General features: G+C 34.3%; 1 protein-coding gene across 1 annotated transcript; it reads left to right on the top strand.

Annotated features, from left to right (window-relative positions):
• Positions 1-3369: 3369 nt before the first annotated feature.
• Positions 3370-11516, top strand: LOC104249984 (amidase 1). The gene is made up of 9 exons (XM_070160111.1): positions 3370-3562; positions 3648-3800; positions 8986-9110; positions 9202-9327; positions 9576-9758; positions 10008-10155; positions 10337-10505; positions 11065-11199; positions 11299-11516. The coding sequence occupies exons 1-9, from the start codon at positions 3453-3455 to the stop codon at positions 11425-11427; spliced, it is 1278 nt and encodes a 425-aa protein (XP_070016212.1). The 5' UTR covers positions 3370-3452; the 3' UTR covers positions 11428-11516.
• The last annotated feature ends 1112 nt before the right edge of the window (positions 11517-12628 follow it).

Consider the following 12628-nt stretch of genomic DNA (forward strand, 5'->3'; position numbering starts at 1 on the left):
ATGTTCTTGAAATTTATCAAGAAATTCACAAAAGTTCAATAAGATTTAAATTAGTAAAGTTATAAAGGTATTGAAGGAAGGAAAAAAAAGGAAATTTTACATGTAATAGCTAAATGATGCGCCATATTTATTATAAATCAAAATATTTTAAAATATTACTTCCTTCATTTTAATTTATGTGAACACATTTGATTGGGCACGAAGTTTAAGAAAAGAGAGAAGACTTTTGAACTTATAGTATAAAATGAGGCACATATATTTTGTGTGGCTATAAATCATTGTATAAAAGTAAATTATTTTCAAATAAGGAAAGTGGTCATTCTTTTTGGCACGGATTAAAAAGAAAATAAGTTCATATAAATTAAAACGTGGGGAGTATTATTTATAGCCACTTTTTATATTTAATAGCAAAGTACAAATATATACAACTAAACTCTCAACTTTTCCCCCAACCCTCTCTCTCTTCTCCCTCAACTCTCTCTCCTTTTTTACTCTCTCTTCGTCCTCGACAACAGATTCCTCCATCTCTATTATGTACAAGCAAGAATATACCTTTTTGAGTTTGTGTTCTTCGAGATCTCAAACCCTATTGTTTAGACTTCCAAGAGAAACGCTCTAAATATTTTGTATAACATCTGCAGTTGGAAATTTGCAGAAGTTTTGGTTTGATACTGAGAGATTCGAACCGATCTAGCCGTGGTTTTGGGGGTTCGGGTCAAAGTTGAGATCTGGCATCAGCAAGGCAGCCATCCAGATCCGACAACGTTATATTTAGATCCAGGCGGTGGGTGGCAACTTCGTGATTTCAGATCTAGTAGTGGGTGGTGATGGGTCTGGTTCGATGGTTGTGATTTGCGGAGACGATGGAGGGTGGTGATTTGCGGAGACGATGGAGGGTGGTGATGTGTAGAGACGATGGAGGGTGGTGCTTTGCTTGGCCGGAAGACGCATGTCCGGCGAATTTTCTTCTCTTCTTTGCTATTGAGTCACATACAATGACACAAATACATTATATTTTGTATAAATACACTCAAATTTGAGTGTATTTTGATTTTTTCAATGCAAATACAGTTTTATTTTTATTTTTGCCTTTATTTATGTATTTCGAAGGTTATTATTTGTGGGAGAGCCCTGTATTTTTTGAATTTTTGTTGTTAGAATACAGCCGAATTGAATATAGTAAAATTTAATATAATGTAAAATAATTTAAAAATGAATATAGCCGAATTGAATACATTGTATATAGCCAAGTTGAATAGAGTGGTATACACCATTTTTTTTATTTATTGTTTAAATACAACTGAATTTAATAAGTGAAATTGAATACAATGTAAAATATATAAGAACGAATGCATTTGAATTAAATACAATATATATAATCGAATTGAATACAACGACATACATCCCATGACAAGCAATTAGTAGCTACTGGATGTAAGTAGCTTAATTATAGCTATATCCAACAAGCCTCCAAACAATAGTTATTTATGAAAGTTCCCCTAAAAAACCCAATATGATAGTTGTGGACTATTCCCACGTTACAATTGATTTGAGGCTTTCCACTTTTTAAGCTTTTCTTAGATTTTGGGGCACGTCAGGTAATTTAAGATTTTGGGGGCGACATGGTGGAATACTTTTGTACTGGGTGGGTATTTCTGTCCAAGCCCCTAAATTGAAGGGAGTTTTATAGCTTTATTCACAAAAACTAAACTAATTACTTTTGCCTACCCAATGGTTTCTCTATCCACCAAACTAATTACTCTTCCTATCTATTGCAGTTTTTGTGGGTAATTGTTTCTTCCTTTTTTCTCTCATTTTTTCTTTTCTCCGTTTATTTCTTCTCATTTTTATTTATTTTTTCTTTATTGTTTATTCTTTTTTTTCGGTTCATATTTTGTTTCCATAATCATATTATTCTTTATTTTATTCACCATATTCTAGTTTTATACTCAATTTGTCTCGTTTCTTTTCTTTTTTTATTTTTATTTTTCGTTCCTTTTGTTGTTTTTTTTAATTTCGCGTTCCTTTTCTAATTTCATTCAATTTTTTTTAGTTTCCTTTTTTTCATATTACTGTTTTATGTCTTCCGACACCTACTTCTTATACAATGAATATCTTTTCATGAAACTCCATCAACAAAATTCATTTAAGAAAATATTTTCAAGGACCTAGTTGGAAAAATTTAAAAATAACTTATTTATTATGGTATACTGTTATATTATATTGTATACTATAATACTGTAATAGTACTATAACCATAACTTTAGCTTTGCACAATAGCACCTAGATGCTTCAACAAATAGCAGTTAAAGTATACTATTATGGTATATTGTATACTGTTATATTATATTGTATACTTTTATAGCATACTGTTGCAGTATATTGCATATTATTATAGTATACCATTATAGTATATTGTATACAATAACACTATACTGTTACAACATAGCTATATACTCCTACAGTATATTGTATACCGTAACGATATACTATTATTAGGTAACTATATTCTTCTTCGATTATTATAGTATATCGTTACAGTATATTGTCTGCTATAATAATATACTATTGCATTATAGCTGTATACTCCTACATCATATTATATACCATAGCGGTATACTATTTGGTAACTGTGTTCTTCGATTTTCAGCTGAAAAATTCGATCTCAATCACCTCAAATCAGCTCCAACTGCGATCAAATTTCAGTATGAACTTCTAAAAGGTATTATAAGAAATATTTAATAACACCCACTTTTAATCAAACGAGAAATCTTCAAAATAAAAATTTTAAATTCAAGAGTTTCAAGCCCAACAATGGTGGATATTCAAATACACATAAACATTTAGATCGGTGAAGTTTACTCGAAGGTGCTATAAGCAATATTTTATAGCACCCACATCGAAAAAAAAAAAAAAATCTTCAAATTAAAATTTCAAATTCAAGAGTTTCAAGCTCAACAATGGTGGATCTTCATACACACACAAAAATCAGATCTAGTAAACTCAATATATTTGGTAATCATATATGCTACTTAAAATGAAGAAAGACCAAATTATTTAGTTATCAGATTGTATTAGCTACTAAGTAACCTTGCAAAAATGAAGCTGGATGTTTTAACATTCTGTACTTCAAATGCGAAGGAAAATAGCTAATGGGTGGGCTGGGTAGATAGTCTGAGACGCATAGGTAGAAAAAGTAAATAGTTTAGGCTTGAGTATTAAAGGATAAATAGTTTGAGATTAATGGGTATAAAGCAAGATTTTTCCTAAATTGAAAGCATTGATGTGAAGGGTATAATTGTAAATGGCACATTTATTGACACTCGATAGCAAAGAAAACCTCTTAGATAAAAAAAAATCAAGAAGATTGGCCAATGGAATGAAAGCATGTGTTTGTCTGAAAAGTTAAAAGGAATCCTGTAAGTCCTCTGTTAGGGATTTCAGTGGAGAGGATGGAGACATGTGAATATGGAGCTCTCATTGAGAAATTCACACTGCAACCAATTTGCTCTTCTTCAGAGCAAGTCCCCTTGAATGGCTTAACCTTTGCCGTGAAAGACATGTAAGTGTTCCAATTTCTTCTGTGGATAGTGAATCAAGAAATTTAGCTCTCCGTTATTGGTAATAATGTGATACTACTGTATTAGATTTGATGTGGAAGGACATATCACTGGTTTTGGAAATCCAGACTGGGCCAAGACCCATTCTGCGGCAACATCTACTGCAACAACTGTGCTCACTCTTTTGAAGGCTGGTGCTACTTGTATTGGTAAAACTGTCATGGATGAAATGGCTTACAGGTTATACTTTAAAAGATTTCTTTTACTTCCTTCCTTCTGGTGTTTCTTTATTAATGAAATTTTTATCTAATTCTTTTTCCTTGTCTTTTGAAAGGAAGATAAAAAGTTAAGGTAATTGTCTTTTCTTAAAAGACTAGAAAAGTTAATCAATCAAATTGAGACATAACGAAAAGGTTGAAATTGAGAAAATTACCTGCCCAAGAAAAATGTTGTGTCTGACCAAGGCACATGTGGCAGCATACCTGGGAAGAGAAAAATTCTGCGTGTTCATATAATACTGCTCCCATTGCTAGCTTGCTGAGTCTTTTAAGAACCTAATTTACTTGGCAAACACTAGATGGAAATTTCTGCTTAACACTACTGAAAAATCTGTAGTAGAAATCAAAAAGTTCATGATTCCACGGAAATATGATCACTCAGTACTACAGTATTGTTTCCTGGACTGTTATTGTAACTATAACTCTTATCACTCCACTTTTATCTTGTTTAGAAAAGGCAAAATACCTTAAAACCCCCCTAAACTTGTCACGGATTATTACTTACAGCCTTAAAGTATTCGTGGTTTTAATTACCCCCTCAACTTGGCCTTTTGAGAGCCATTACTCCCCTGGACGCTGATGTGGCAAATAGTGTGGGTGCACTCGCCTGCCACGTGGATTTTTCCTGTATATGTGGCATCTTTTTGAAAAATAAAATATATTTTTACCTTTTTTAAGTATGTTACTTCTTTAGATAAATTTTTTTGAATACAATTCATAATAAAACTTGGATAGAACTATATTATTTAGGCTAAATTATTTTATTTGGCTAAAAATAATAAAGTTTTAGTTAATATTTTTTTTTTAATTTGACCTGAAAATAAAGATTTATACAATTGAAATAAATTGTCAAGGCATCTAAAAAGTTATAAAAAATACATAGTTTGAAATTAATTATTTTGGCTATAATTTTTTATATAGCTCTAAATTATGGTGCTCTAAAAATATATTTTTTTTACAGATTTTACCTGAAAAAGTAAAAATACACAGTTGAAATAGATAGTCATTGCATCAAAAGAAGAAATTAAAAAGGTGTACAATTTCTTCAACTGTGTATTTTTATTTCTTCAACTGTGTATATTTCTTCAACTATAAAAAGAGTGTACTCTATAAAAATAGCTATTGAAGAAATAAAAATACACTATTGAAGAAGTTGTACACCCTTTTAATTTCTTCTTTTGATGCAATGACTATTTATTTCAACTGCGTATTTTTACTTTTTCAAGTAAAATCTGTAAAAAAAAAAAAGATATTTTTGGAGCACCATAATTTAGAGCTAGATAAAAAATTATAGCCAAAATAATTAATTTCAAACTATGCATTTTTTATAACTTTTTGATGGCTTGACAATTTATTTCAATTGTATAAATCTTTATTTTCAGGTTAAATTGAAAAAAAATTAACTAAAATTTTATTATTTTTTGCCAAATAAAAAAATTTAGCCTAAATAATGTAGTTATATCCAAGTTTTATTATAAATTGTATTCGAAAAAAACATGCTTTAAAAGGTAAAAATATATTTTATTTTTCAAAAATAATGCCACATATACAAGAAAAATCCACGTGGCAGACGAGTGCAACCACGCTCTTTGCCACATCAGCGTCCATGGGGGTAATGGCTCTCAAAAGGCCAAGTTGAGGAGGGTAATTAAGACCACGAATAGTTTAAGGCTGTAAGTAATAGTCCGTGTCAAGTTTAGGAGGGTTTTAAGGTATTTTGCCTTTAGAAAATTATTCCTACATCTGCTTCCATCTGCCACGGGGATATTATGTGATAAGAGGATATGTACCGAAGTGAATGACAAGTTTTACAGAATGTGTCAGACCAGAAACACTACGTGAGATCGAATGTTGGTCTCTAAGGTCCACCATTTCTACGAGATGAGTTTATAGAAATGCATCTGCGGTAATATAAGATTAGACAAAATTAGAAATGATCACATCTAACAATATGTGCAAGTAGCACATTTGGAGGAAACGTTGAGAAAGTTGTCTAAAATGGTTGGGTCATATCTTGCTTATTGATCACGCCCAACTATGCCTTATAAAAGGACTAAGCGGTCGTTGCAAATATGATCCGATCTAAGAGTCCGGAGTTGAATCACACAGAGAACTAAGATTTTGTTATAACTGGTAAGTATCACTAAGAAGACAAGCTAAAATAATTTTTAAGATGTAAATATCAATATTCTCTGTCTAACTAATTAATTAACAAATTAAAATAATAAATTAACAACTAAAGATACTAAGGGTTAGAGATAAGATTAAGGAGAGGTCTACGGTTATGATTTCCCCAATCATCGGAATCTTCCCCGCTACGTTTCCTATAAATTCGCTGAAGTATTCCCTATCGATCGTGAGCACTTCAGGTGTCATAATTATCTTTTGAGCAACAACCAGAATTTACTAGACATATTCTCTCGAACTACACTAGCTGGCACTAGTTCATCGCTCACTAAGATCACACCAAGGTTTCGTTATTTCTAGTCCCATCTTTAAACCCTCTGTATTGATTTCTCACATACTTTAAGAGTTATGTTGTTCAACAACTACTTAAATGTGTACCATTTTCCAAGCAATATACACTAAATAGGCACAGTCAATCAACGACGACAAACACGTAGTTGAACAAGTAGAGAAATCCAACAGCTTAATTATATAAAAATATAACTGGAACCTAGGGGTGGCAAAATGGTTAAAAGAAAACAGTTAACCACCCATATTATCCACTAAAAAGGGGGTTGGATAATGAACTTTTTAAAAACGGGTCAAATATGGATAAAAACCATATTATCCATTTAGAAAATGGATAACCAATGAGTAACCAATGGATAATAAATGGGTCTAACTTTACATTTATAAAGCCTCAAATTGGGGGTTCCTCAAGTTAGGGAGACTAAGAATTCTCCCAAAAGTGATCATATACAAGAAGTCATGGATAATATGGTTAACCATATTATCCGCTTGTTAACCCGTTTTTATCCATATTAAATATGGGTCGGGTCGCATAATTTATCCGTTTTTTCATTATCTGTTTTTTACACGAACCATATCCAACCCGACCCGCCCGTTTGCCACTCCTACTGGAACCTTAGATAACAAATTAGCTATTCATAGTCCTGCTAACAATCATGTTAATAATCAAAATCATTAAAATACAGATTAATGAAGGGGAGCGTTAACGTAACTGGTAAAGTTGTTGTCATGTGACCAGGAGGTCACGGGTTCGAGCCGTGGACAGAGCCTCTTGCAGAAATGCATGGTAAGGCTGCGTACAATAGATCCTTGTGGTCCGGCAGCAGGGATAATATATTCACAGTGAATAATTATTACAAAAGGTTGCAACAACAAACTAGTCAGGGAACTCTAAACTGGCCTTGGAAGATGATTTGGAGAACTAAAGCACCTATGAGAGCAGCTTTTTTGGTTGGCTAGCAGTTAGGGATGCCCGCCAAACTCAGCATAAGTTACAGAGGAGAGGGTTTTCTCTGTGCAGTAGATGTTATTTTTGCAACTCAGAGGAGGAAACAGTTGAGCGTCTCTTCTTGCATTGCAAATTTTCAAGACAATGCTGGGAATTTTTCTCGAACATAATGGGCATATTTTTGGTGCTACCTCAGAAGATTAGTAGCTTGCTGGAAATGTGGCAATCCCAGAGAGTAAAAAGAAGCTTAAAGCTTATATAGAAAAACTATTCCCAACTGCATAATGTGGACATTATGGCTGGAGCGAAATAAATCATGCTTTGAGGGAAAGAGACTGCAGATTGCTAGAGTCAAAAACAAATGTATTAAAAATTTGTATTTCTGGTGTTATAGCAGTTCTTTAGATGAGATGCCCAGTATTTGGATTTTTTGCACTTGTTAGGAGAAAATATGTAGTATGAATTAAGTAAGAGTTGTAGTCTGGTCCTGTACTTTTTTCTATGTACCATCTTGGTACCAGTTATAATAAAATTTTTACTTATCAAAAAAAATAGATCCTTGTGGTCCAGCCCTTCCCCGGACCCCGCGCATAGCGGGAGCTTAGTGCACCGGGCTGCCCTTTTTTTATTATTAAAATACAGATTAAGGAAGAACAGAGAGAAAACTCTTGTGAATATTCTTTGCTTCCAAGTGTTCCCGTAGCCTTCTTGCCTCTCCAATAATGTCTCCCTCTAAAAAATAGGTTTAGAAGCCCTTTTATACATGTAGGGTCGAAACTACCAAATCGTAACCGAAATAGGAAAAGTTTCCCGCTTCGGCATTTTGAATCGCGCCTGGCGCAAAGCTGGGCGCCCAACTCTGTGTAGTGTTGTCTTTTGCGTTTTGAACTGTGCCTGGCTCAAATCTGGACGCAAAAAAATCATACTCCTCTAAGTTCTTTCATTTTAGCTTCAATTTATGCTCAATCCTTCCATATCACCTTCGATAGGTTCCTACACAAATAAATACCAAAATTAAGCTCGAGTCACAACTATTCACACTACAGTTAATAAGATCAAGGCATAACGCAAGGCAATTTACATGTAAAAATATGGATTTTTAGCCTAACATCACTCGGCCATCTAAATCCTCCACTTCATAGGTGTGACACCATGATAATTGAAGGTGTTAAGGGAAGAGATAGACCTTAAATCACGTGGAGGAAAATTATCTCAATAGACCTACAATTTCTTGGAAACCACGTGGACCTAACGAAGAACATAGCACAACAGCAATAAAGTTTCTTAGAGGTGATACCAACTAGTTAGGGTTAAAGTTAGTCGTTATTGCCTCACACTAGTCCGGTGGTTGAGGGAGCCTTTCAAGTTTGGTTAGACATTGTATCATGATGTAGGGATATGTGTGAGATTTGGTGAATCCTGATTTGTCCCCAAAGACATTGATGACTAGTAAAATTAACTGGAACCAAATAGCACAGAATAGATTTAGAGGATTTATATTGTCGAACCCAACTAGTTTAAGACTGAGGCATAATGTTGGTCTTGTTGTTGTATCCTCTATTGGACAAAGAATTTTAAGATCATATCTGTGAAGATTTCTCTCAACGTTGTCGATTGCATAGTCGCTTCAAACTGATGTTTGTTTTCTGCATTTCAAAGAATCATAATAAATATATTCAGAAGCTTTTGTCAGGCAAGTGAACCTATTGTCTTTCTTTGGCAGCATAAATGGTGAAAATGTTCATTATGGCACGCCTTTGAATCCTGTTTCACCAGATCGGGTACCTGGAGGGTCTTCAAGTGGATCTGCAGTTGCAGTCGGTGCAAAGCTTGTAGATTTCTCCTTAGGTGAACTTTTATAGATACTGTGACAACTGCTTTGCTTAATTCATAAACTGATGGTTAATTATATCTTAAATGAGATGTTCATTGATTGTAGGGACTGACACTGGAGGAAGTGTTAGAGTTCCTGCATCATATTGTGGAATTTATGGTATTCGACCTTCTCATGGAGTTGTTTCAACTGCCGGAGTCACACCTATGGCACAAAGCTTTGATACAGTGGGTGAGAAATTCAAAAGTTCTTTTTCGGTATAAACCTGAATTATCATTATTTTCTTTTTCACCAAATAAGAAAAAGAAGTTGGTGCTTCCCACCTCTCATTCCCTCCATCATCCAATGTGTAGAAGCTAATCCAGTGCATTACTGTTTAATACATTAATAATTTACCTTCTCAAGTTTAGCTTTGCTGGAAACAAGTCCTATAAATATTTGATCTGGCAAGTCCAGGCTGACTTAATCTACTTTCTCAGGGTGGTTTGCAAGGGATCCTCTGATCTTAAAGCAAGTTGGAAGAGTCCTACTTCAATCTCCCCAAATGAAATCCGTGCGTCCAACTAACATTATCATTGCAGAAGACTGTTTTAAGCTCCTGGATTCCAAGAGTAACCAATTGATTGAAGTACTTGTTAACTCAGTGGAGAAGCTATATGGAAGTAAGTCGTATTTATTACCTTATCTGTGAGATTATTTTTCTTTTCCTTCGTAAACTCGTCTTTTGGAATCATATATCATTTGGTATAATCGATAATTTTGTCCAAAGAGTGAAGTGATTACAACAAAACAGCAAGTGCCTCCAATAGTTGGGAAGATGTGGGGATTGAGATGTCTTTTAATAGAAAGGTCAGTTGGACAATGGAGTCTAAAGCTCGTTTCAATTTAAATAATTGGACTAACCTATGCAGGTCATATGATTAAATACGTGAGTGTAGGGGATTATATTGAGGGAAATGTTCCAAGTTTGAAGAAATTCATGACGCTTGGAACTGGCAATGATGAATCTTACATTCCATCCTTGCTAGCTCTCTCAGCTGCCATGCGGTTGCTTCAAAGGTGCAGAATTATGAACAAAGCTGCATCAGTTTTTGTTGGCGCATTTTCTTTCTTTATTTTGTTCACTTCCTCTTCCAACAGACTAGTACGATCCATGAAACAGCTTAGTGGTATAACATGCAATATGTCAGATTTCTTGTGCTCTTCTTGAGGTTGCCTTGCTCTGCTACTTTGATAACAGGTATGAATTCAAGGAGAATCATGGAGAATGGGTTAGTACAGTCAAACCTAGTTTAGGTCCGGGAATAGCAGAACGCGTATGGGAAGCGCTGAAGGCCACAGATGAAAATATTGATGTGTGCCACTCTGTGAAGGCTGAGCTTCGAGCAGCTCTCACTGCTCTCCTTGGGGTACTTAACCATCCTCCGCCCGTATATGTTGTTGTTTAAGTGTATTCCACTGTATTACTTATGCTTTATTCTTAGACTGCATGTTGATATAGAAGTCTATGCTAATTTAGTTCAGCTTTTATGTTTACGATTTTCTTTCTAAAGAAGAATTTGCCTCACTTTGCTAAATGAATGAGGTTCAGAACTAAAGGTGATACGCAACTTGAAGGATGGTCAAATATTTCTCATAGTCTATGATACCTCACCTCATACTAGACACACCCTCTCAGACCTTTTGTCATCTGATGTTCAATTGACTGCACTAAGTTAATGCTTGATTTGTTAATCATCCACATAGATGAGTCCATGTTTTGTGGATATTCGAGTAGTTTTGTGGACAGAAGTTTCATAGCCTGGAAGTGATTTTATTCCAATTATCTAAGTTCTCCGTCTCTATTCCTTTTTGGAAAGTCCGCATTAAGATTAACCTTTCGATATTTGGAAATGAAATATAGTGTATGTTTCAAAACTAGCTGTTGATTCACTGCTTTAAGGTGGTTTTTGATTGCTGTATGTGTAGGATTCTGGTATACTTGCAATCCCAACTGTTCCTGGACCTCCACCAAAACTAAGAAGCGAGACAAGTGCATTGGAAGGATTTCGTGTTAAGGCTTTTAGTCTGTTATCAATTGCTGGAGTATCTGGATTTTGCCAGGTTTATCTTTAATATTCTGGACTGAATATGTAAATAACAGAGAGAGAAATCCAACATGAATGTGCTGACATGTCCAAAATTTGTTTGATTAACAAACAGGTCAGCATACCTCTGGGGATGCAAGACAATCTTCCTATATCAGTTTCTTTACTGGTAAAACATGGTTCAGACTGGTTGCTGCTTGATGCTGTTGAAGCTATTCACAAAGTTCTCAAGGGGCAAATCTGATTTAACTGCTTAAAAATTGTATCAAAATGTAACTTACAACTCTTGTTTCATGTCATACTCACTACTTTAGAAAGTAATTTTTGTCTGCACTTCTTGACATCTTCCACTGTTTTGATCAACTTGAGGACAGTTTTCCGAAGTTTTTTTGGTAAAAGGGAAGTGAAAAAAAACTCTTTTTCTTCAACAACAACAACAACAACAAACCCAGTAATTTCTCACGAGTGGGGTTTTGAGAGGGTAAGATGTACACAGAAAAAAACAGCATTGGCAGGTTGATTTTGGCCATCTTAATTTAAAATTTCTCATTTTATCCGTGATAAGATTATTTATAACCACATAATTATAAATGACTTGTGTTAGACAACAAGTTTTAAAAGGTAGACGTGCTAGTGATAATGCTGTTATTATTTAGGAATTAATGCTTAAAATGCACAAAAAGTTAGGTTCAACTGCTCACATAGTCCTCAAAATAGATCTTGAAAAGGCATTTGACCGTCCGGAATGGTCCTTCATTTACAGAATTCTACGACATTTCAAATTTTCACCAAAAATCACTACTCTCATTATGAATTGTGTTACCACAAGCAAAATATATGTACTAGTAAATGGTAGCAAAAGTAATTTTTTCCTCCCCTAGCAGGGGAATCAGACAAGGAGACCCCCTATGTTCGTACATTTTTATCCTCTGTATGGAAATGCTATCAACCCAAATAAACCACAATGTAAATATTGGAGCTTGGGCTCCTATAAAAATGGGTAACAAACATTGCTATCTTTCTCACCTTTTCTATGCGGATGATCTTACTCTTATGTGTAAAATTGACAAGAAATCCCCCAATACTAAAAATGGATAACCAACATTGCTATCTTTCTCACCTTTTCTATGCGGATGATCTTACTCTTATGTGTAAAATTGACAAGAAATCCCCCAATACTATTCTTTCCTTCTGTACTTTATCAGGACAAAAAAATTAATTTTTCCAAATAAAAAATAATTGTCTCCAAAAACTGTCCTAAACACACTTCCAAGGCCATAGCTAGACTCTTCAATATTAATATTAGCAACAGTTTTGGAAAATATCTAGGCTTTCCAATTACAAATATAAAGCCTAAGCCCTCCGATTACCAATTTATCATAGATAATATGACTATGAAACTGGCATCTTGGAAATCAAACTTTTTAAGCATCGCAGGTAGAACC

The sequence above is a fragment of the Nicotiana sylvestris genome, chromosome 10 (genome assembly GCF_000393655.2).
Source record: "Nicotiana sylvestris chromosome 10, ASM39365v2, whole genome shotgun sequence".
In the NCBI taxonomy this organism is placed as follows: Eukaryota; Viridiplantae; Streptophyta; class Magnoliopsida; order Solanales; family Solanaceae; genus Nicotiana; species Nicotiana sylvestris.